This window comes from Felis catus, chromosome F1 (genome assembly GCF_018350175.1).
Source record: "Felis catus isolate Fca126 chromosome F1, F.catus_Fca126_mat1.0, whole genome shotgun sequence".
In the NCBI taxonomy this organism is placed as follows: domain Eukaryota; kingdom Metazoa; phylum Chordata; class Mammalia; order Carnivora; family Felidae; genus Felis; species Felis catus.
This window is the reverse complement of record NC_058384.1, coordinates 20,152,415-20,177,107: the sequence shown is the minus strand read 5'-3', so window position 1 is coordinate 20,177,107 and position 24,693 is coordinate 20,152,415. Positions and strand designations below refer to the sequence as shown.

General features: G+C 49.2%; 1 protein-coding gene and 1 long non-coding RNA gene across 7 annotated transcripts; both read right to left on the bottom strand.

The window, feature by feature from the left end:
* Positions 1–7,267: 7,267 nt before the first annotated feature.
* Positions 7,268–11,531, bottom strand: LOC109495598. The gene is made up of 2 exons (XR_002151107.3): positions 8,739–11,531; positions 7,268–7,383 (listed from the first exon to the last, which is right to left on the bottom strand). It is a non-coding gene; the product is annotated as an uncharacterized LOC109495598 (long non-coding RNA).
* A 244-nt stretch (positions 11,532–11,775) lies between these two features.
* Positions 11,776–24,077, bottom strand: TEX35 (testis expressed 35). 6 transcript variants are annotated; one of them, XM_023247609.2, is made up of 9 exons: positions 23,497–23,657; positions 22,579–22,737; positions 22,015–22,083; positions 21,125–21,181; positions 20,372–20,431; positions 15,439–15,500; positions 15,013–15,205; positions 14,611–14,654; positions 11,776–12,034 (listed from the first exon to the last, which is right to left on the bottom strand). In XM_023247609.2, exons 1-9 carry the CDS (start codon positions 23,533–23,535, stop codon positions 12,001–12,003), a joined length of 717 nt encoding a protein of 238 aa, XP_023103377.2. In that variant the 5' UTR covers positions 23,536–23,657; the 3' UTR covers positions 11,776–12,000. The 6 variants fall into 6 exon arrangements, with proteins under 6 accessions (XP_023103377.2, XP_044904803.1, XP_044904804.1 ...); XM_045048868.1 differs by lacking the exons at positions 11,776–12,034; positions 23,497–23,657 and adding exons at positions 14,081–14,337; positions 23,908–24,077; XM_045048869.1 differs by lacking the exons at positions 11,776–12,034; positions 23,497–23,657 and adding exons at positions 14,081–14,337; positions 23,908–24,077 and having other exon boundaries at positions 22,687–22,737.
* Between the last annotated feature and the right edge of the window lie 616 nt (positions 24,078–24,693).

Here is a 24,693-nt window from a genome sequence, read left to right as displayed (position 1 = left end):
CAAATTTTAGTCTGTTCTGGTCTCAAAGTCAGAGTAGGCACTGGCTGTATTCTGATGCCACTGAGCATTCTTAGGGGACAACATGTGTGACCTCTGAATCAACAAGTATTTATCATCACAGAGTCGGTGGAGACAAAGACAAAGTCTTGAGGCGCTTAAAATCTCTTTTGTTGGCATCAGGAGCGTGGTGGGGGAAGCCGTGCTTCTCAAATTTGAATGTGCATACAGATTACCTGGGTACCTCATTAAAATGCAGAGTAGGCCTGGGGGGCCTAGATGCTGCAGATCTAACTAGTTCCCGAGTGATGCTGGTCCATGCGCCACACTCTGGCCAGGCTCCAAAAATAACAAGTAGTAAGCGGGGTGTTGGCATTAAATGCCGAAGGAACTCAGAGGAGGGAGGCAAGGAGGCCACCACAGAGGAGGCAGCATTTTGGCTAGTGGCTGGGAATTTTTTTATATATAAGTAGGCTTCACGTCCAGAATGAAGCCCAGCACAGGGCTTGGACTCACAACCCTGAGATCAAGACCTGAGCCGAGATCAAGAATATGATGCTTAACTGACCGAGCCACCCAGGTGCCCCTGGGATTTTCTTTTGAAACAGGAGCCAGAACAACAGACTAGTGTGGCACCTTCACTTTTAAGGTAAAGTTAGTATTAAGGCATAGCACACATAGGGCAAAGGATACAAATCCCAAGTGTACATACAGCTTGATCAGTTTTTTTTTTTGTGATGTAATTCACACTGTAAAACTCACCCTTTTCAAGTGTACAATTGGTTAGTTTATAGCATATTCACAGAGTTGGACAACCACTGCCACTATCTAATTCCAGGACATTTTCATCACTTCTCCAAAGAAGTCCCATGTCCACTTCCCCTCCCCCAGCCCCTGGCAATCACCAATCTATTTTCTAGTTCTGGAGATTTAACGACTCTGCACTTTTCATGTAAATGAAATCATCCAAAGTGTAGTCTTTTGTGGCTGTCTTCTTTCACGTGGCACAATGTCTTCAAGGCTCATCAATGTTGTAGCGTGTGTCAGTATTTTATCCCTTTTTACGGCTGAATAGTGTTGCATTGTATAGAGAGCCCACGTTTTTGTTTATCCATTCGTTACCAGCTGATGGACATTTGCGTTGTTTCCACCTTTGAGCCATTATGAATAACGCTGCTATTCGCGCACACGTTTTTGTCTGGGCATGTTTTCAGTTCTTTGGGGTATACACTTGGGAGCAGAATTAATGGCATACAGTAAATCCATGTTAAGTTTTGAGGAACTGACAAACTATTTTCCAAAGCAACTGCACCATCTTTCATTTGCAGCTTGATGAGTACTTTTTTTTTTTCGCATAGCACACGCATAGCACAGCACCCAGATCAGTAAGGATAATACTACCAGCACTCGAGGACCCTCCCCTGCGCCTCTTCCCTGTCATCCCCCCATCCTGAAGGGAAACTGCTACTTTGACTTCTGTCCTCACTGATGGCTGGGACTCTGAGGGGCAGAACTGGGGTACCTTCGCTCTGGTGGGAGCGGCATCGGCAAAGGCACAATGAACGAGGCGGGGCAATCTCCGCTTTACATTCCGCGGGGGCAGGTGCCCAGACGGTCTTGTTATCCTACCAAGGCCTGGTGAGCAAACTGGCTTTCTCCCTCCTCACCCCGCTTCCTGCACAAGCAGAGGAGGCCCTTTCAGAAAAACAACAAGCAGGTGGGCTTCTCAATCGGAACCCTCTGGCAGGCCTCGGAGGCAGCTGGGGTGGGGAAGCAATGTGCCCAAGGTTCACCATAAAGGACAACTTCAGCGTGAAGTGCCGCGGTCCAGCCCGCTCTGCGGGCTGTGCAATAGCCTTGTCGCAACCTTCGTCCCGGGCCCCTTTAGTCCTGCTTACCTCCCACCTGCAGGCTCTCTTGGCAAGCGGCAGCCCTGGGCCTCAGGTCCCCGCGCAGCTGAAACAGGACCTGGGGACCTGCTCTCCCGCCAGCAGGAAGCTGCGCATGCGCAGTGGGCAATGGGCAGCCCCGTGTTCCGCAGCGCAGGGTGCTGGAGAGCCGGGGCGAGGGGCGCCTCCCGCTGGTGGCCCTGGGGATAGCCGAGCCTGCAGCTGCCGTGGCAAGGCCCCGAGGTCCTTTCTCGCCTCCGTGGTTCTCCCGCGTCCAGCCCTGTGGCTCATCTTTCCCCCTGAGCTGACCTTCTCCCTCTGGCCTCGTCCCAACACACAGAATCACACATGTGAAGTCACTGTCACACACACTCAAACTGCTCAGAGATATTTATCTCTGATCTGCGAATCCTTGACTTGCCGATGACCTTTCCCTACCAGCCCCCCCCCCAGAAGCCCCTCCTGCCAGATCCTCTCAGACATTGTGTGGGATACCGCCCCCCCCCGCCCCCCCCCCCCCCCCCAGGACTGGCTCCCAAAATAAAAGCCCCAACACAAAGAGCCTGGAATTGTCATGACCCTCCAGACCACTGCCTGGGAATTTATCAGTGAAAGATGAATTGGGGTGCTCTTTACAAGATGCGCTTGTCCCTGGGACGAGTGTGTCACACAGGGTGTGTTAACGTAATGGACTGCTGTCCTCCCGACACCCAGCTGAGAAGGGCAGGTGTAGGCGAGGAAGGGTGGACGGGAGTGGAGAATAGAAAACTCTGCAGCCCGGCAGCCTTGGTGGGCAGGCTGGGCTGGGCGGGGCTGTAGGAAGGAGTTCTGGGCGTGCCCCACGCAGCCGTGAGGCTCTGGGGAGATGAGGGTCAACACCTGAGTCAGGGTCTAGAAAGGAAAACGAGAGGGTGCTGAAGACAACCTTTTTAAGGTTTGATATTTGATATACACCAGGCAGGGAGTGAAACCCAACTTCCCTTCCTCTTCCCCAGGGTCCTCTTGTTCCTTCCTACTCTTCTCTCCTTCTATTCCCACACTTTCTCTTCTCTTCCACATTGTCCTTCCTCTATTCCTTTTCTCTACCCCAGAACGGAAAATAGTCTAATTCTATTCTCTCTACACTAAAGACTTCAAAGGTTTTGAGGGCTAGCCTCGGAATCTATTGTTACAGCACCATTTTATGGGAAAATGCAGTGGTCTAGCCTTTGCCTGGATCATAGTAGGTGCTCAACAAATGCTGGGTAAGCAGGTGAAGGAATGAGTGAAGGTCACTTCTTGTGTGTTCCAAACACTGGATTTGGGAGAGGAGGCCTTTTGAAACTGATTCCTTTACGTGGGTTACCACTGGCTTTCCTGTAGGCACAAATCACAAGTATCCGTCGTCTTGCGATCCCACAAAATTACAAAGATGAAGCCAGGGTGGGACCCAGGGTCTAGATACCCTCTCTCCCCACCCATCCGGTGTGATTTCTTTTTCTGCGACTTTGCAGACTTTCCTTCGGGGAAAGTCAGCAGGCAGGGACTGATGGGGCTCTAGCGCCCTCTGCTGGTACGTTTTCAAGAGTTGGCTTTTGCAGATGGGTTTACATACACTTGTTTTTAACTGCTTGGGCAAGGCGAAGAGTGAGATTTCTGGTTTTATTTCAGGCCTCCTTTTCAGTGAATGTCAAGTCTGGACGTGGCTCCTAGTGACAAAAATATGAGCGCCGGGGTGGGCTCCCAGGCATTAATAATTTAATTGAAAGTAGCTTTTGTTTTATTTTAACAACCTGTCTGGACTAAGAGTCAAGTCTGAATAGCTTCTAGTCTTGGCTCAGCCCTACATCTCTGATGTCGGTGGGTTCTGTCACATGCGTTCGAGAGACACGGGTCTGGTTTTTCCAAAGTGAACTGGGAGGTTTCCTCCAAGAAAGAGAAGAAACACTGTGCCGAACGGGCCTGGCTCCTGAGCAGAGGCTATACTGAGCGTTCACTAATCCACATGAAACTCTGTCTCTCCCCCAGAGGCCCACGGGGTGACTGTAGAGAGAAGCTTTGCTATCTGCACCAGACCCTCTTCGGTATCTCTCCAGGACTGCGACAGTGGATACTGAAGAGCTCCTGGGTTGGGGCGTAGTGGGCAGGAAAAACAGCCCACAGGAATACAAAACCCAAGGCCAAACTCACCCAGACCGTAGGCACCCCCTTGGTCAGACTGAGGCCCTCTATTTTCCATACACCTGATAGCATAGATTGGAACACCGCTTCTCAGACTTCAGTGGCATGGAGCTACCTGGGAGGCTGGCAGACCCTGATTCGGTAGGTCTGGGATCCAACCTAAGACTCTGGATTTCTAACAAGATGATGCGGATGCCGCTGGGCCAGGGGAACCACCTAGTGAGAAGCAAAAGGGTAGAGGAAATAGGGTCTGACATCAGAATGCTCCGATTCCAATTCCAACTCTCCCACTTATGCCATGATTATTTTCACTGCCTCCTCTCTCCCAGCCTGTTTCGTCCAGCATAAGATAGGGAGAATGGCAGTTTGAATGACTTCACGGAATAGAATGACTTCATAGGGTTGTTGTAAGAACAAAGTGAAACCATGTGGGCAAAGCTCTTGGCACAGAGCCTGAAGTGCCCGGGATACGGTTAACGACTTGGTTTGCACATGTCCTTTTAGCAAGTGTTTATTGACCCCATCTTCCATGTCCGGGACTGCGGTAGGCCCTGGGAGAGAGCAGGGACAGAAACAAAATCTCTGTTCTCGAGGAGCTCACATTGTAGTAGAAGAAGAAAAACCACAAACAAGTAGAATACATACTATGTAAGTTGGTGCTAAGTATACTGGAGAGAAAAATTAAGCAGAGTATGGACCATAAGGAATGCTGCGGTTGGGGACATTGTTGTTTGTATGGAATAAGAGGGAACATATCACTGAGAAGGTACTTTTGAGGTGAGGGAGCCAGGCATGTGGATAGCTGAGGAAATGGGAGGGAACGTTTGTAAGTGCAAAGGCCCTGGGGCATGTCTTCACTGGTCACTCCTAGGAAATAGAAGGGTCTAAGGTGCCTTCCATCAGAAGAAATTTTAGGAGGTCTCTATTGACCTTGCTTCCATCCTAAAGAGTCTTATTTTTTATTATACAAATTATGCAAGTTCCTTGCAGAAACAGAGATTACAGATAAGCACAAAGAATGACAGAAAAATGAGTCATAATCCTTCTATGCAGAGAAAACCACTGCTCTTATTCTTGTGTACATCCTTCTAAGTCTTTTCATTCATGCATGCCTCTACGCACATGTGTGGACGGACATACCTCACACACACATTCTTACCAGCAATGGGATTATACTCTAATACCATTTCATAATTTGCTGTTTTCCAATTATCATTATATCATTAACATCTCTTGATGGCATTAATATATTTCAACAATATACTTTTGTTCTTTTTTTAAGTTTTTTTTTTTTTTTTGAGAGAGAGAGCACAAGTCAGGAAGGGCAGAGAGAGAGGAAGAGAGAGAATTCCAAGCAGGCTCTGCACAGTCGGCACAGAGCCTGACGCAGGGCTCAAACTCATGAAACGGGAGATCACCACCCGAGCCAAAGTCAGATCCTTAACCGACTAAGCCACCCAGGTGCCCCAACTATATTATTCTTTTTTTTTTTTTAATGTTTTATTTTTGAGAGAGAGAGAGAGAGAGAAAGAGAGAAAGAGACAGAGTGCGAGCAGGGCAGGGGCAGAGAGAGAAGGAGACAGCAGGCTCCAGGCTCCGAGCTGCCGGCACAGAGCCCAATGCGGGGCTCAAACCCACAAAGTGTGAGATCATGACCTGAACCAAAATTGGGCACTCAACCGACTGAGCCATGCAGGCGCCCCATGTTACTCTTAATTTCAGTAGAGCATTCCACTTTATGAGTGTGCCGTAATTTATTTAACCAGTTGGTATCCATTTATATTGTTTCTGATTTTTAAGTACATATTATAACTGGCTCCATAGGGCGCCTGGGTGGCTCAGTTGGTGTAGCGTATGACTCTTGGTTTTGGCTCAGGTCACAATCCCAGGGTCACTGGATTGAGCCCCCGCATTGGGCTTGTCACTGAGCATGGAGACTGCTTAAGATTCTCTCTCTTTCTCTCTCTCTCTCCCTCTGCTCATCAACTCTGCTCATGTTCTCTCCAAGAATAAAATAAATGTTAAAAAAAAAAAACAAATAGAATAAGTGACTCCATGATACCCTTGTAGTTAAATCTTGGCACCCTTCCCTATTTTTTTCCTCTTGTCTTTTAAGGCTTCTGATATGTGTCACCAGATTGCCCCTCAGAAATATCATGCCACGTAGACTCTCACTGGAGTTGCTCATCTCCCCACAAACTCATCACTCATAAAAAACACAACAGAACAGAGCCCTTCTTTTTTTTTTTTTTAAATATATTTTTTTCAACGTTTATTTATTTATTTGGGACAGAGAGAGACAGAGCATGAACGGGGGAGGAGCAGAGAGAGGGAGACACAGAATCGGAAACAGGCTCCAGGCTCTGAGCCATCAGCCCAGAGCCTGACGCAGGGCTCGAACTCACGGACCGCGAGATCGTGACCTGGCTGAAGTCGGACGCTTAACCGACTGCGCCACCCAGGCGCCCCAAGAACAGAGCCCTTCTTGGCCACCCCTTTGGGAAGCTGATATCCATATTAAAGTGTCACGTGGGCAGAACTGCCATTAAACATCCTTCCATCGCCTGCTGAGGGCGCGCTTCTCCACCTTCTGGGTTTCCTACTGTTGGAATCAGGGTCTGGCATTCACTCGTTCTTTCATCTCAATTCTGAAGATTGAACGTGCTTTGTTGTGTTTGTTTTAACACGGAGAGAAGTACCAAAGAGTCACCTTGATCACACACATAGGAGGACAGATCACCTCTGAAATACTGGGGGGCGGGGGTGCAGGGAGGCTCTAGGAGCCCCTGGGACCAGTCAGGGTGGCCCGCTTAGGAAAGCAGGTGGGTAGCCAACCGGCATGGAAATGGGCATAACCAGACCTGGTGAGTCCAAGAGAGACTGCTTTGAGCTCCCAACTGTGGCGGTAGCAGTCAGCGCCAAGCTGGGCCCCGCGGCAGGGATGGGAACGGATGACACGGCCTGGCCTCCTCCTGGGCCCGGCCCCGCCCACCTAACTGCCACCCCATGTCTCAGCCACAGGCCTCTCTGGTGACTGCTCCAGTCGGGGCCTGGGGCTGCGCACCTGTTACCTGTGGGAGTCACACGCTGAGGTCACAGGCCTGACAGGCTGTGTCACAAGGACCTGCCTGTTCTTTTCTCTGGAAGAGCCCGTCCCAACCCCTTACCGTTCTTATATTTCCCTATTGTTTGGTCTCCTAATATACACATCCTTCCTCCTCTCAAAACACGGTAAGTCATTTGTTTATTTTTTAAATAAATGTAGATCCACATTCATCGTGACCGGAGTCAGTCAAGGTGGCAGGAAACTGGGACTGGGAATTGAAGGCCTTTGAACCTAGGAAAGGCCATTCTGCCGTCACTGTTGTCATTGTCCCTGCAGTTTTTCCTGAAAAATTAACTCCTCCTGGGTGGCTCAGTCAGTTAAGCATCTGACTCTTGATTTCGGCTCCGGTTATGATCTCACAGTTTGTGAGTTCGAGCCCCACGTCTGGCTCAGTGCTGACAGCAAGGAGCCTGTTTGGGGTTCTCTCTCTCCCTCTCCCTCTCTCTCAAAATAAATTAAAAAAAATTTTTTTTAAGTTTACTTATTTTTGAGAGAGACAGAGCACAAGCAGGGGAGGGGCAGAGAGAGAGGGAGACACAGAATCCGAAGCAGGCTCCAGGCTCCGAGCCATCAGCCCAGAGCCCGACGCGGGGCTCGAACCCACGAACCATGAGATCATGACCTGAGCCAAAGTCGGATGCTTAACCGACTGAGCCACCCAGGCACCCCTCTCAAAATAAATTCAAAATAAAAAACTTAAAAAAATTAACTCCTCTACCTATACTCTGATGTAACCCTCACAATGCCCGTTAGAGGGGCGTCCCAGATGAGACCGTGAGTCTCAGAGAGGGGAAGTGACGGACCTGCAGCCACACCGCTGATGCTATCCAGATCTCGTTGACCCCAAGAGCTCTGCTCCTTCTTCCTCACCCCGTCACCCTTGCGAGTGCAACGGGCCCCAGGGAGCCACAGAGCAAAGGGAGCAGAGACCACTGGACCCGGAGTCAGAAAACTGGGGTGTGGCCCTGGCTTTGCTACCAACTGGCTGTGTGGCTGAGGGCACCTCGCTGCACCTCTCTGGGCCTCAGAGTTCCCACAGTAAGTTGAAGAGATTGGCGCGGATGATCTCTGAGACTGCTAACCGCGGGGGGGCTAGTTCTGTGGTAACGGGAGACCACTCTGCTGTCACAGCAAAGGGCACCGCGGTCCAAGAGCCCCGGGGGCTATCGCAAAGCTAAGGCAGTGGCTCTGGCAGCCCCTCTCTGGGACCGCATGGCTCTCCCCTTCTCTCAGCTTCTCTGTTGCTTCACTTTCTGCAAACTGCTTGTCTTTTTCTACAGACCGGCTTTTTCTGCTTCTTGGGCCAACATGCCAGATGCCTCTCCGGCCCCCAGTTAGAAGTCCTCAGTTCTGGGGGCCACTGGAGTCTCCCCCAATTCCCAGATTCGCAGAGAAAGGGCTCTGGTTGGGCAAGTGGAGCTGGAGATCTACCTTGGTCTGATCAACTGGGACCTATTGCACAAAGAAGAGGTTGGGGACATGCCCCCAAGCTGGGGACAGGAACAGCGTCTTTGGGAGAAGAGATGAAGTATAATGACGCTTCAGGTGAGGTGACATTGAGACCTCCAGAGAAAGCACAAGCTCACCAGCAAAGCTGGTCCGTGTGTGGCGTCAGCAGGAATGACGGCTTGGGCTCCCAGAAGGTCCATTCCCAAGGGCGGATGTGACAGCTGTTTGACAGCCGGGCAAACGTGTCCCCTCAGCACACACTGTTGTCCTTCTGCTGCCTCTGCATTGGGTGACATGGAAATGCGGCAGAGGGGAGCTTGGGAAGAGTCGGGGACAGGGACTGCAGGGCCACCGTCACCAGTCCCCGGGACTTGATCGGCACTGCAGATCTCATTTGCACAGAGAAGACTCAGCACTTCCGTTACTCCTGGAAGCCCTGTTTCCCTGACGACCTTGCTTTAGTTCTTAAAACTGGCATCTGCTTAGGTTTGAAAACACATTGAGGGGAATTTGGCTGCAAAAGTCAAGTCTCAAGAGGGAACCTTCCCTGTCTCATGAGCCAAACTGAACACAGGGCACAGTCACGTAAGTATAGTTCCCGACATGACCCGGGATGGAAATCTGGAGGGTCCAAAGAGTTCTCTCGGCACCTGCCCAGAGCCTGCTCAGTCTTGGGGGGATCCATGCGGGAGAAGCCCCCCACTGGGGTCATAGGGCCAAGGCTGCAAGTCCGGGAGGGGGTTAAGAAGCCAGCTCAGCCTATGCAGCAAAAGTTGAGGTGACAAACATTTCCTGAGAACCTGACAAGTGCAGGGCTCTGACCTCCATGCTGGGGACGAAGACGAATGAAGACCACACAAGCGCTGGCTCCAGAAACCGACACACTGCAGGGAGAGGAGACATGCAGGCTGGAACCAGTAAGCAGGTGGGAAAGGTCTCTGAGTGGCTGAGCAGCCTGGTCACTGGGTCCTTGAGGAGCTGAGTGGGGCAGAGGGCAGTCCAGAAGGGACGGTGGGGGCTCATGGAGGTGGGAGAATGAGGTGAGCAAAGGCAGGGGGTGTGAGAGTGGGATGTGGAGGGCCCATGTGGGATCTAGAGTATAGGCTTACAGACGGGAAGGGGGGAGAAAAGTTCAGACACCTAAGATCAGATCAGAAATGCAAGGTCAAGGGGTGCCTGGGTGGTTCAGTCGGTTGAGCATCTGACTTCAGCTCAGTTCACGATCTCAGGTTTCATGGGTTTGAGCCCTGTGTCAGGCTCTGTTCTGACAGCTCAGGCCTGGAGGCTGCTTCAGATTCTGTGTGCTCTCTGTCTCAAAAATAAATAGTAAACATTATTTTTTTTTTTAACAAAATGCAAGGTCTAGAACAACAAGTTGAGGAGTCTGGATATTATCCCATGAGTAGTGGGCACTGAAGATTTTTGAGCAAGGGACAGTGTTGGAGTAGAAAGCAGTGGCTAAGGACCAAATATCTGGAAATGGTATGCACACAACGCATTCCAGGTTGGAAGAAACTAGTGGGTCAGAAGCTACTGTAAGTGGTTTAGAATCCAGATGCTAAGAGCCTGGGTTAGAATATGTATGGGAATTGGAGGATTCTAGAATGGACATTGGAAATGTTAGAAAGATTGCTTTTGGGAATTGGTAGCTCATTTGCTATGGGAGGGAGAGAGAGAGACAAAGTGTTAAGACTTGAATGACTAAGTGGCACCAATGTCAGAAACAGGGAACGCTAGCCACACATCCACACACCTGTCACCTGGCTGGGGTGGTAGGTAACAAATGAATGCTGGAGTCCCTGCCCCGAAGAAGCCCACACTCTTCTCTCAGCGTTAGCTCTCAGAGAAGGTCCTGAGAGCCATCAAAGATATATCATGGAGGGAATGATCGAGAGCAGGGTAAAGAGGAAAGAATCCATTGCCCGCCTGTCATAGGGTCTTTGCCCACGTTCTCAGAAATCCTAAAACCGCCAAAAGAGCTTTGGGAAAATAAGCCACAGACATGACTTCTCAGGCAGGGGTTCTGAGCTCTACGGCATGTGAGATTTCCCCCTGGGAAGTCGAGACAGGGTGCCAGGCAGACAGGCAGATGGAAGGGTTGAAGACAACCCTGGTGGGAGAAAAGGTCCATCCCTTGTCTAGAGATCCTCCTGTGCCCCGGGTGCCAGGACACTGAGCAAGGACAAGGACCCCTGTCAGGAAGTCAGGCAGAGAAGGGATTTGGGTGCAGAAGTGAGGATTCTGATTTTGGCTATACTGAGTTTGACACAATGGCCAGGGCTTAGATAGACAGGTAGATCTGAGCTTTGGTGAGAGGTCAGGGCTCAAGTTCAAGCCTTGAGGTTTTCTTCAGTCTAATAAAGCAAATATTTTTTGTTGTCGTTGGGGGAAAAAAGAGGGCGTAAAGTGACCTGCAGGGCACCAGGGATCAGAGAAGGGGTTTACAGACAGGGCAAATACATAGAGGGCAATGGGGAAAATTGCTTTTACTTAGCCTGTTTAGAGAATCATCTGGGCCACCACTAGAAGAATGGGTAAGTAAATTATGGTGTATTCGCAAAATGAAAACTGCAGAGCAATTACAAAATAATGAACAATTGCTACTCACACAACGGTATGCATGAGTTACACAGACATAATTTTGAGCAAAAGAAATAAGAAAATACCTATAGGATTCCATCTATAAATCAAGTTCAAAAACAGGCAAAATAACCTGTGCGGATAAAGATCAGAATAGTGGTAACCTGGGAGCAGGCTAGGTATGGATGGGAAAAAGGTGCTGGAGATGTTCTAGAATAACGTCAGTGATGTATACAGATATAAAAATTCATCGAATTGTACATAACCATACGCTTTATGCCTTAATTTTTGAAGTCATTAAAAAATGAACAGGAGGTGGGCACCTGGGTGGCTCAGTCGGTTAAGCATCCGACTTCGGCTCAGGTCACGATCTCGTGGTTTGTGGGTTTGAGCCCCGCATTGGGCTCTGTACTGACAGCTCAGAGCCTGGAGCCTGTTTCGGATTCTGTGTCTCCTCCTCTCTCTCTGCCCCCGCCCCCCCACTCATGCTCTGTCTCTCAATAATAAATAAACGTTAAAAAACAATTAAAAAAATGAACAGGAGGTACGCACGTGTATGATCATTGCTAACAAATCATCTCAAAACCTAGCAACTTAAACCAACAAGCATTTATTACGTCACAGTTTCCGTGGGTCAGGAATTTGGAACTGGGTGGTTCTGGCTCAGGGTCTTTTCATAAGGTTGCAGTCAAGATGTTGGTGGGGGCCGCTGCCACCTGAAGGCTCTAGGGCTGCAGCTGACCTGCCCCGTAGCTATTGGCAGCAGGTCTCAGTGCCTTGCCCTGTGGCCCATTCCAGAGGACCACTTGGACGTCATTACTACATGGCTGCGAGCTTCACCCAGGCTGGGTATCTGAGAGACAGCAAGATGAAGCCACCGGGTCTTTTATGATTGAGTCTTGGAAGTAACACGCCATCACTTCCGCCATATTCTGTTCATTGGGAGTGAGTCACTATGTCCAGCCCTCACTTGAGGGGAGAGGAATTAGGCTCCTCTTGAACGAGTATCAGAGGATTTGTGGGCCTGTTACGACAGCACAGAACTACACAATGCAGTGTTCCCAAGTGTTTGAAGGTTTGGAGGTCAAGGGACAGGGTCTGGGGAGTCCCTTGTGTTGGCAGAATAGCAGCCCCCAAAGATGTGCGTGTTCTAATCCCTAGAACCCATGAATACGTTATGTTACACAGCAAAGGGGAAGTAAGGTTGTTCATTAGCTGACTTTAACTTATTACTTTAAGGTAATTATTATCCTTATGATTATGATTAGGCGGGCCCAGCGTAATCACAAGGGGCCTGAAAAGTGGAAGAGAAGGCAGAAGACGAATCAGGGTCAGAGTGATACGGAATGAGAGATACGCAGCGGCCATTGCTGGCTTTGAACATGGAAGGGGCCATGTGCCAAAGGATGCAGGCAGCCCGTAGGAGCCGGAAAAGACAAGCATATTCTCCCCTGGAGCCTCCAGAAGGAATGCAGGCGTGCCAACACCTTGAGGTTAGCCCCAGGAGACCCATTTTGGACCCATCTTGTGTTGTCTCAAGCCATTAACCGTGTGGTAATCTGTTACCGCAGCAGGAAATGGACATGTTCTACACACACCCTTCTCCTTTTTCCCATTTCTAACTCATTTCTGCTTTCATCACACGCTATACTGTCCTTGTTGTCATATGGTCTCTATTTTTTAATATACATGTTTACTATGTTTAATATACTATATTTACTTACTAGCTATAAGTTCCTTGAGGGCAAGTCCTAGGCTTTGTTTTGGTTTTTGTTTGTTTGTTAAATATAAGTCAGAAGCCCAACACATCACTCATTACTACGTAGCCATTAACAACTTGGTCAATTATTCACTAGACTGGCTAAAAGTCTAAGCAGCCAGCTTAGCAAAGAGATGAAACAAGAAAGCTGGTGTGAGGGGCCCTCCGGGTGGCTCAGCTGGTTAACCATCTGAACCTGGCCCAGGTCACGATCTTGTGGTTCGTGGGTTCGGGCCCCACATCAGGCTCAGTGCTGACAGCTCAGAGCCTGAAGCCTACTTCGGATTCTGTCTCCCTGTCTTTCTGCCCATCCCCCTGCCTCCTCCAGCTCATGCTCTCTCTTTCAAAAATAAATAAACATTTAAAAAAAGAAGCAGCAAGCAAGCTGGTGTTAGTAAAATATGGAATCCTATTAATGCCTCCTCCATTAAACTAAACCCCCAAAATCACACTCATGACAGGAGAGTTTACTGAGATACTATTTTCTCTGTATCTTTCTTTACTCTCATTTCAAGCTAGTGGCCAGGGGAGGGGATTTGGGGCAGGACAAAGATGGGAGCAGGTGAAGGTCACTGGCTCACCACCACCTTTGTGAAGACCTAAGGACTCTGAAGGGATAGGTCTCCTTTTGGGTTGGGGGGACAGGAGACCTTCAGGAGGGTGGATCCCCAGAGCCCACAAAGGGGACCAAGTTCCTATGAGCAGTGGGGCCCTAGGCTCTGCTCCATGACAAAACCTCAGAGGGAAGCAGAGCAGGCTAGACCCTGGGCTTGGGGTCCCCCACTCACCCAAGACTCCTGGGTCCCACACACACACCACACACACAGTGCAGGAGCTAAGAACACAGGGGGCACAGGTATGTAGGACACTGGAGGTCTCTCCTGCACCCCACGGAATGGCAGCTCTTACCTTTGTGGCCTCCCCCCCTCTCTTTTGACCTGAGACCTTTGCAGAACTAGGCAGAGGGAGGGAGGTGGGGGGGGGGGGGTGACCCTGAGAATGACCAAGATAGAATTTCCCACTAATCCAACAGGAAGCAGGAAGAGGGCTTGGCGTCTGAAATATGGGGATTTAGAAACAAAAAAGTGACATTCTTGCACAATGAAGTCTGGGGCTGATATTCCAAATGACGATACGTGCTTTGGCTTTAAAGTGAGGGTTTTAATCTCCGGGTGGGAGGAGGCCTGGGGCGGAGTGGCGTGTCAGAGGGCCCCATGCCTTCATCGTGCAGCTCAGGGAGTGGAGAGGAAGGGCCGGGGCTGCCGGTGGGCTCTGTGGTGGCTCTAGGTTGGAAGCACACCTTCCCCCGCATAGGGCTTGAAATACAGAGAAATCAGAAAGCAGCTCCAGATGCCAAGGACGAAAAGAGTGCCCAGGAATGGCATGGAAGTTTTCTGCTAGAGGACGAGAAAGGCAGGACACTGAGGCAGGGTCGGCGAGCTGCCGGCGAGGCACCCCTCCCTGCAGGAGCCTCTGGGCTGCAGCCTCCAGGCTGGGGGACCCAGGTCCTCCGGCCTCATGCCATGTCCTCTATGACCGAGTGGATGAGGTCGGGGGGCAGCGTCTCACCACTGTCGGGGGGACTGGAGGCAAATGCAGCCTGAGCACACTGCCTCTGGGATGATGGGGCACCCGACTGGGACAAGGACTTCTCGAATGGGTCTACCTACCCCTGACTGCAGTTGTTCTTTTGGGCACACAACAAACATCTTTCCTGTAAAGGGAAAAAGAAACGGCACAAGAAAGATAATTTTCCCCTGGTCCAAGATGGCCGCCTGCTAGGCACCTCATGGGGTCTTGCTATAGGAAAGGGCAGAGCAAGATGTTGGCGCTTGGCAGTGGGCACCTCCAGGGTTGAGGCTCACTTGGTCACGGCTTAGGACTCTCCCCAGGCTCAGAGGGCAAGTCCCCGGAGGGGGCTCTGGGCTAGGGAGGCATCTGGGACCAGCAGAGGGGTGGAACCCGTCCCTTTAGAGCAGGAGGTAAGGGAGTGAGAGGGTCTAGGATGGTCAGGGCAGGAGCCTGGAGGGGCACACCAGCGTGGGGGGGGGGGGGAGTCAGGCTTCACTTACGCAGCAGGTCCTGCCTTGATGAAGGGAATCCAGTGGGTCCTTTTCTGGTTTCTGAAGTGCCATCATCTTCTCGTGGAGAGTGAGCGGCATGCCATCAGCTCCATCCACTTTCTTGAGCTGGAGCTGTGGGTCTGTGTCCATCTTTGCCGTCAGCCTGAACTCCTGCTGCTCCTCTGGACCTCTTCTAAGGGGACTGGGGGAGGGAGTTAGGGAGGGGCAGAGCTGGGGGGACGATTTCCAACACGACAGGGAGATGACCACAGTGTGGGCGGCCACGGAGGGCCCTGACATCCAAGCCATTGGGGGAAGAGAAACTAAGACAGGTCCTTGAAGAGTCTGAGGGTCCTCTGAGCCCGAGGACGCTTAGCAGAGTGAAGGGAGGAGATGCCTCAGGGACGAAGAGAGATGGGTGCAGGTCACACTTACTTGCTGCTCTTGTGCATATTTATTAAAACATCCATCTTCTCATCCATATCCTTCTGCATTTCCTTCAGGAGAAAAGTCAAAGCTTAGCCTTATCATCTTGAAGGGCGTCTGAAATCCTTTCTTCTTGCCTCTAGCTGCCAACCACTCAGAGATCACCTCAACGTCTTCCTTTCTCGGGAATCCTCACCGGCCTTGGGTGACCCGTGCCACCTCTCCCTTTCCCCGCCCCCATTCCAGGATGAGGCCAAAGCACAGGCAGGGTCATTAGGGGCTTATCCAAAGTTTCCAGATGAGTCCGAGGACAGGAAGGCTTTCACCTGATCCCACACCTGGATGAGACCCTTACGCCCTGGCTCTGGCTCAAGGCCTATGAAGTGATGGAGGCAAGAAGACGAATCTTGTGACCTTCCCCCGCAAAGGCACTTTTGGCTCCAATGTTTTGACCCCTGCTGTGCACCCAGATTCTGCGCATGTGCGTTTGCTTCATCTTTTACCCAATTTCTGGCAGAAATGGTCAGCATAAAATAAAACTGACATTAGTTCAACTGGCCCCTCACATTTATTATTTACTAAGAACTGAAAGAATAGTAAAATCTTCTTGGCGAGTTACGATCTGTAAAGTTTGATCCGGAGACATTGGAATAGAAATAGTGGTCATCAAAGAATGTCTAAGATGGCAGATATCATCGTCAATGGTATCTGTTATGGACAAACGCAAGGTTCAAGGTTCAAGGTTCAAGGTTCAAGGTTGGCTTGAACATTATAAAATACCCATGAAAAATAGATTGCCTCAAGGAAAATAATTCGAACAAAAAATGAAAGATTTGGCAACAGTTTACTGAAGTGTGGTAGAAAACCGATCAAGGAATCATACTGTATGGGTGGAGAGGATTTCAAAAAATAGCTTCTTGAAAAGCATTTTTTTTTAATGTCTATTTTTGAGAGAGAGAACGCGTGAGCAGTATGGGCAGAGAGAGGGGAATGGAAAGTCTGAAGGGGGCTCTGCACTGACACCACAGAGCCCGATGCCGGACCCGAACTCACAAACCATGAGATCATGAGGTAGGACGCTTAACCAACCTAGCCACCAAGGCGCCACCCCCCCCCCCCCACCTCTTCTTGAAAAGTATTTTTAAGTGGTGGGATACATTTTGGATAAGACATCCGTATTCATAAATAGAGTGAAAATATCCTTGATGTGAAAAATGCCCCCTGGTTTCGAAAAATCAGAGTCAAAATGTCCCTTATGCTTAGAAGTGTCACTGTGACTTCAAACTCATGTCCTGAAGTGATCTCCTCATTTTCTCTTCTAAATCTGTTTGCCAACTGTCCTTGTCACTGTCACCGCTTTCTTCTAACTGTCCAGATTGCCTGTTGGGGTCACGGACACTTGCTTCTCCTTCATTCTCTATGTTGAGTCGATCATCAAAAATGTTGTTTTTCCTTCGGTGCATCTTTCAGATTTACCATTTCCCTTCTATTCCTACACCTAGTCCAGCATTCCTCATCTTGAGTGGGAACGTGGCTTCCTGCCTGATATTCTAGCTCCAGACAGCCCCCAACCCTGCTCTCCCGGCTCCCCCCACCCCCGAGCCCACCTTGCAAACAGCTGCCTGCTCAGCCTTTCTGAAGTGCTGCTTCTAGCATGTTCTTTGATTAAGAATCTCCAGAGGCCTCTTACTGCTTACACAACCAAGTCCCAATCTGTCCGCCTGTCTTTCAAAAGCCTTCATTATCTACAGCCTTTGTGCCCATTCCATTTTATTTCTCACAGTTTTCCTGGATGATCCCACTTTTATGACTGATCTCCCCACTGACCATGATACACTTCACGTTCATCCTGCTTCCATGCTGTGTGCAAGCTGTTCCCGTGCCCAAAATAGCCTCCTTTGTGCCTTTCCATACCCAGTCCTGCCCACTAACAAAACACTTACTGTGTTTGCATTTTAATATAGAGATAATACATGCCCTTTGTAGAAAATCTGGACAATATAGAGGAATATAAAAGTAAATTAATCTCATCACCTTGCCATAACTGTTATTAACCCCTTTGGTGTATTTCTTTCCAGTCTTTTTTCTAAATATTTACTTTGCTATTTTCCCCCACTTAACTGAGATCAGCCTATATAGATTGCTTGTATCTTGCTTTTCATTATAAGCATACTTCTCATTATAAGCATTCTTTTTTTTAAATAAGCTTTTTATATCAAAATAACTTGGGACTTACTGAGAGTTGCAAAGATAGTACAAAGAGTTCCCATATGCCTTTCATTTCATTAAGTTTCCCCTTAATGTTAACATCTAACCCAATCATGGCATTGCTCTTAATTTAAAAAAAAATTTTAAGTTTATTTATTTATTTTTGAGAGAGAGATAGAGAGAGTGAATGAAGGAGGGGCAGAGAGAGAGAGAGAGAGAGAGAGAGAGAATCCCAAGAGGGCTCCATAGTGTCAGCGTGCAGCCTGATATGGGGTTTCAACTCACGAACCATGAGATCATGACCTGAGCCAAAACCAAGAGTCAGATGTTTAACTGACTGAGCCACCCAGGTGCCCCAATTTGTTTAAAGTAAGCTCCACGCCCAGTGTGGGCCTTGAACTCATAACTTCTCGATCAAGAGTCATATGTCTACCAACTGAGCCAGCCAGGTGTGCCTATAAACATTTTCTCCAGTAGTTCCTAGTTTTCATTCTGTGGATATACCATAATTTATTTGGCTATTCTTCTACTGTTGAAAATTGTGGTTTCCAAATTTTTGCTATTATATATAATGAGCCTGCGATGAATATCTTTTTAGAGATACTCATGCTAGTATTTCTGATTATTTTTATAGGCTAAATTCTGGGAAATGGAATGAATAGGTCAAGTGGTTTGATATTTTTTGATTTCTATTTTCTAATTCCTTTCCAGTTTTGCACAAACCTATACTCTGATCAGCAGCATAAGAGCATTCCTGCCCTGTTCTAGAACTGTCATAAATGAAAAGTTCATCTATTTGAATGTGACAATGACTTAAGTATTGTTCCCATTTGGCGTTTCATTGATTATTCATGAGGTAAACCTTTTAAATATATTTACTGCATTTTAGTTGTATTCTCTTTTGTGGATTGTTTCTTCATACCCTTTGCCCATTTTCCTATTTGGTTCTTACTGATTTGTGTGATATTTGTAAGTTATAGATTAAAAAAAACTTTTATCAATGTTTATCATATTTGTGGAAAATTATTTCCTTCAAACTGTTTGCTTCTTAATTCTGTATATGGCGCTTTGCTGTTACCATTTTTAAATTTTTTATATTGTTAAATATATCAATATTTCCTTAGTGATTTCTTCCATTGTACTTCTTTTTAGACCATACAGTTAAATATTCATATATAATTTATTCTTACTGGTTTTTATTATTTAAATTCACTCTATGCACCATTTCAGTTTTTACAGTGTTAACTAAGTTTTTCTTCGTATAATCACAGTTCTTAATATAAATATATAATCCTTTCCTTCTCACTAACATTTAAAAAATCATCCTTATTGTCTTTGAAATTGTATAGAGCTGTGCTGCCCAACCTTCGGCATACAACGGAATAAACCTGGTGATCTTTAAAAACTACTCATGCCTGGACCTCATCATCTCAAGAGGTTTTGATTTCATTGTTATGGGGTGCAGCTGGGTATAAGGTCAAAGCCACAGTACAGGTGACTGCAATGTACAGCCAAGGTTAGTAACTACGGCTACTTAAGATCTGGTTCCTATCCAGGGGAAAGCTCAGAATCACTTTGAGAGTTTGAAGCAACTGTGGCCCAGCCTGGAGATTTTTATTCAGTTCATCTGGACCAGGCCTGGGTATACAGATGTTTAAAATCCTGGCAAGTGATTCTTAGCGTGTCCCTGGCACAGAGGCGGTGACAAGGTTATCTACCCTGGTTTTGTTCATGTGGCTGGTTATCTAGACAAGATTATTGTGGCTTTATGTGAACTTTATATATCTGGTAGGGGTAGTACCCCTTTATAACTCTTAAAAATGTAAAGCTATCTGCTTTTGCCTATTTATGCTTCTACATCAGTGGTTCTCAAATTTTCACTTAGGAAATGTGAGAAAAATTCAAGGGTCTAAGCCCCCTCCAAAAAGGATCTGGGCTCTATTTTCTTTATTGTGCTCCAGGCAATTCCAAAACACATCAAGGTTTGAGAACCACTAGTCTTTTTTTTTTTTTTTTAATTTATTGTCAAATTGGTTTCCATACAACACCCAGTCCTCATCCCAAAAGGTGCCCTCCTCAATACCCATCTCCCACCCCCCATCAACCCTCAGTTTGAGAACCACTGTTCTAAACATTTTCTTTAATCTTTATTTTTGAGAGAGAGAGAGAGAGAGAAAGAGAGAGAGAGAGAGCGTGCGCGCGCAAGCACAGGAGGAGCAGAGGCAGAGGGAGACACAGAATCCAAAACAGGCTCCAGGCTCTGAGCTGTCAGCACAGAGCCCGACGCAGGGCTTGAACCCACAAACCATGAGATCGTGACCTGAACTGAAGTCGGACGCTTAACTGACCGAGCCACCCAGGCACCCCGAGAACCACTATTCTAGAGTCTAGGTGGTCCTCTTAGTAATTGCTGAGCTCAAAACTAATCTTATTGGGCTTTTGGTTAGATATGCATTTAGCTTCCCATGTAGCCTTCAAAGCTCACCGGAAGAGTCACTTTCTCTGTAAGTATTTAGTTACCCTGGCCCACATTCGTGACTCATTTCTCCAGACTCCTGATTAACTGACAGCCAATTGTCATGTAGCTCAGCACTTACTTGTTATTTAATTCTCTCCTGCCATAGAGTTTGGGTCTTCTGCTAGATTGTAAGTGACTTCAGGGCAGGGTCTGGCATCGCCTTCCATAATTCCCAGTGCCGTAATGGCCCATGGAAGGCACTCAGCAAATGCTTACCTTCATAATCTCCACGAATTCCTGGAGTTTATCAAAATCCTTGTCCATTATGCCCTTTATCTGTTGAAGAAGAAACGCATGGCAAGTATTACTGAAGGCAGAGTCCCTCTGGGGCATTTTAAACAAAGGGCAGCAGCTGCTTCTTGGATAAAACTCAAGGAACAGACTTGTAGTGGCCAATTAAAGCCACTTTCTTCCCAAGGAGTCTATGAAGGGACTAGGGCGCATGTACCATTAAGTGACCACCACCAGGGGCCTTGGGGTGGCTTAGATCTGGGTACGGCTTCAACGCTTCAACGTGGAGCTCAGACCATAGCTTCAATTACACCTTCTTTCTTCAGCATTCCCTCCCTTCCTACAAATGCCACCGGTGGTTCCAGCAAAGAAGCAAGAAGAGAGTTCCTGCTCTGCTGCTTGTCCCCGGAAGAGGAGGGAGGAGAATGGAATTGGTCCCTGACTTCTCCCACATCCTGGTCAGCTCCTCTCACTCTGTCTCGAGGGCTATATCTCCCTAACCCTCAATGTGATGCCTTAGAGAGTTCTTGTCATTCAAAACCTGGGCTTCAGCATCAGACAGACAAGACATCGATACCCTCAGCTGCTCGGCACTGAAACTCTGGAGGAGATGGGGCTGGGTTGGGCTGATGAGTTTTCCACGCAATTCCTGATTGCCCTCGCTATTCAAGGTTGGCCACTGCATTTTCCCGGAAGCTCCCCTTTTCCTCCATATCCTGGAGAGTCTCATCCTGTTACCTGTTTGATCTCATCCATTTTTTCCTTGAGCTCTTCCTTCACCTCCCTGAGTTCAGTCTGAGGAAATAAAATAGGGAAGAGAAGGAGTAAGGAAAGGTCTAGGAAGGGAAACTGTCAAAAGGAAGTAAGGGAAGACCGTGGGGCATTGCTAATAAGGAGGAACAGAGAAATACCTCCCATTAGGGAGGAAAGAAAGGATGCTGTTAAGGGGGGAGTGGGCCGTACAGACATCACGTGCCTCCCGCTATGATGCCCTGAAGGGGACACCTTCACTTCTGTGATGTGACCCCCAAAAATGCACAGCCGCATCTAGTCACCAGGAAGGACCAGGCCACCCACATGAAGGGTCGGTCTACAAGATAAATGACCTATAATCCTCATAAATGACAATGTCCCAGAAACCAAAGGTTGAAGTGGAATTCCAGACGAAAGGAAACTAAAGAGGCAGGGAACCCAGCTGCCATGTGTGGTCCTGGATTGGATCCCACACAAAAAGAGTTGTTTTTTTCTTTTGTCGTGAAAGACATTAGTGGAATAATTGATACAATTAGAATAAGGACTGAATCAATGTTCATGTCCTGGTTTTGATATTTTGCTCATTGTACTGTGTAAGAGATTGTTCTTGTTTTTAGGCAATATGCACTGAAATTTCAGAGAAATGTGCTCTCAGGTGATTCAGGAAATATACTTTATTTGTATGTGTGTGTGTGAATACATGTGGAGAGAGAGGGAGGAAGGGAGAGAGAATCGTAAAATGCCAACATTTGGGAGATCTGAGTGAAGGGTATAGTAGAATTCATTGTACAATTTTGTGGTCCCGGAGCCTAGTCACAGATGCCAGCAGCGAACCCACCATGGACGCGGCCGGCGGCCTGGGCTGCTCCACCTACCCTTAGCTCCTGTGTCCCTCCTGGTTTGGTAAACAGCCCTTCTTGTTTAATTCCCTTGTAGTCGTATGTCTGTTGGTTGAAAACAGAAACACAGAATGGTGGACGTCACAGGTGTGGGTGGATGAGGCAGGAGAGATCCCCCCCCCCCCCGCCCCGAGTTTCTGTTCCTCCTTTCAGGCTAGGACAGGGGTGAGAGCTGGCGACCCCGCCTCCACCGTCTCCCCTCTGAGCTCCTCACGCCACCGCCCTCCCGGACCGCTGAAGGGCCAAGGCCCTTCCTGCCTCAGGGACTTGGAATGTGCTCCTTCCTTCGCCCACACTGTTCTTCCTCAGGCTTCCGGTCGGCCCTCGGCCCTCGTCTTCTGCTTCAGCTCCCAGCCCAGCCTGGGGCCTTTCCCGACCACCTGGTGGGCAGCAGCTACCCAGGCAGCCCTCCCTATTTCAATTCTCTGCGTTGCAGGTAACACTGCCGAATTTTCCTTCTTTGTTTCCGTATCAGATTATTCCAAGCGTGAACTTTTGCGAGCAGAGTTTGTCTCTCTCTCTCAGTGTATCCCCCAGCACCTGGGACAGGTCTTGGCCGCCAGGAACAGCGAACGACCCCTGACTCCAAGTCACCTCCCCACGGGTCTCAGGCCTGGCTGTCGGCATGGCCTCAAAAGAGCTTCTTACTTTGGTCGGCTCGGGCTTCAGTTCCAGGCACATTGCCTTGTAGTTCTTGCTCTGTAGAGACAGGAGTTTGGCAGTCCTCCCGTCAGGCACCAGGATTGGAGGGATAACACCAGCCCTCTCAAGAGCCCCCCTACCCAATCCTGCCCGCCCACCTGCACCTGAGCTCGGGCCCATGTACGCCCCCTCCCGCCAGCACCCGATTCAAGACAACCCAAACTTTGTCGGGTTATCTTTCTTTTCTGAACACGCACCTGCCCAGTCAGCAGGTAGCCCTCCCCCCGCTGGGGGGCCCGAGCAGGGAGAGCACTTGAAGATAACTTTATGGAAGCCGTGGATTAGTTCAGGCTTTGGAGACAGATTGACTTGCAATCTGATCTCGGCCTGCTTCCCTCCTAGCTGTGTCACCCGGGCAAATTATCTATTCCCCCTGAGCCTCCCTTCCTCGTCTGCAAATCGGGGGCACTCATCGCATTATCTAATAAGGTGCTTGTGTGCCTTAGATGTGCCTGTGGATGCAGGCCTGGTACCGGCCCGGCCCGGAGGCGTGGCTCCGGGGGTGGTTGGAGGTGGTGAGGGTTATTACATCGCTCCTCATCCCAAAGGAAGTCAGCAGAGGCCTCCTTCCTTCCCACCCCGAGGCCAGGGATGAATCCCGCCCTCCTTCCGGGCTCAGAGGCCACTCCACTCTCAGAACAGAGAAAGAGCAGAGCATTCACCAGAATTCTCTGTATCCCCCCACCCGCACCCTACACCTCCATTCAGTGAGGACTCAAAGAGGCCCCACATTGTCCAGCAGTGTTTGTCCTTTACCAGGTTTGATTTCTTCAGTTCTGCCCTCTTGGCCGACATGATGGCAGAGGCCAGAGTGTTAACTTCCCAACCTCCCCACCACGGGCCCCTGTGACCAGGCCACCGTCCTGTGCAGATTACAGGCCAAGGTGAGGGAGGATGACTGCCTCTCTGTGTGCAGAACTGCTGAGGTCACAATGCCCCGGTCCCACATCCTGGCCCGGAGTATCACTACAGCTTTGAGCCTCGGGTGCCTCAGCCACTGAGCTGAGGGACAGGTCGGGTTCCAAAGCCATGAGGTTTCCCTCCTGCAAGGGGGAAGGGGGTCACCTGCAAAATCGCCCTCTGGGAGGACCTGGCCTGTTAGGGCCTTAGCGGAAGGCACGCCTCACCAGAAGCAAGGATTCTGTCTCCTCCCCGAGCAGGACTTACCAACCAGGAGGTGTCGGCCCCGAACATCTAGCTCTCCTCCGAGACTGTGCACAAGGTCTGTCGTACTTTCCCCACGTGGACAGACCCTTCCTTGGGTCTGAAGCTGCCTTGGGTTGAGACGCCTTGAAGTCCCTCTTGTTCAAGGTGCATGTACTGTACCAACCTGGGGTCCTTTATGCTGGGGGCTGAGGGGGTGCTGATCTTTGAAGGATGGCTTCTGACACCCTGGCCTGACCACACGGATGGCCCAGTCCCGTCTGCCCTGCACCAGTCTCTTCTGTCATCCTGGAAGACGGTTGGAGCAAGAAGCAAAATGTGGACAGTGCTGAGAAGACTCCTGGGGTGGGGAGGATACAGAGGCCATTCTGAAGGGGGTTATAATTTGTGTCTAAAGAGTCAGAGGATCGTGGCCTCCTGTGGGACCTAAAATCACTCAGCATCCAGCTGGCAAGCCTAATGGCACTTTCCTTGGAATTCGTGGGCATTTTACCTCCTTCCCTCTCGTTTCAACTCCTAGTTGCCATCAGAAAGGCCAACATGGAAATTCTGAGGCCAGCCAGCCCAGGAGTACAGGAAGGGATGGAAACTGCACGGGAAGCACGTGCCTGCAGCACCCCACCCCCCACCCCCATACTGTCCCTCGCAGAGGCTGTGAGCTCTAGAACCTTCCCAGGAGCCGCGGCAGTATTTCCGATGCATTTCTGAGGGGGTTACTTCATGGCCCCCAACCTGGTGATGGTCGTCACCCTTACTGTATCACAGCCAAAGGAAAAAGTGTCTATCACT

Coding starts and splice junctions, on each gene's coding strand:
- TEX35 (XM_006942725.5), bottom strand. CDS start 23,535: ATGTCGGCCAAGAGGGCAGAACTGAAGAAATCAAACCTG. Junction 20,432..21,124: donor AAATGGATGAGATCAAACAG/GTAACAGGATGA, acceptor CTTCTTCAACAG/ATAAAGGGCATAATGGACAA. Junction 14,655..15,012: donor ATCAAGGCAGGACCTGCTGC/GTAAGTGAAGCC, acceptor TTCCCTTTACAG/GAAAGATGTTTGTTGTGTGC.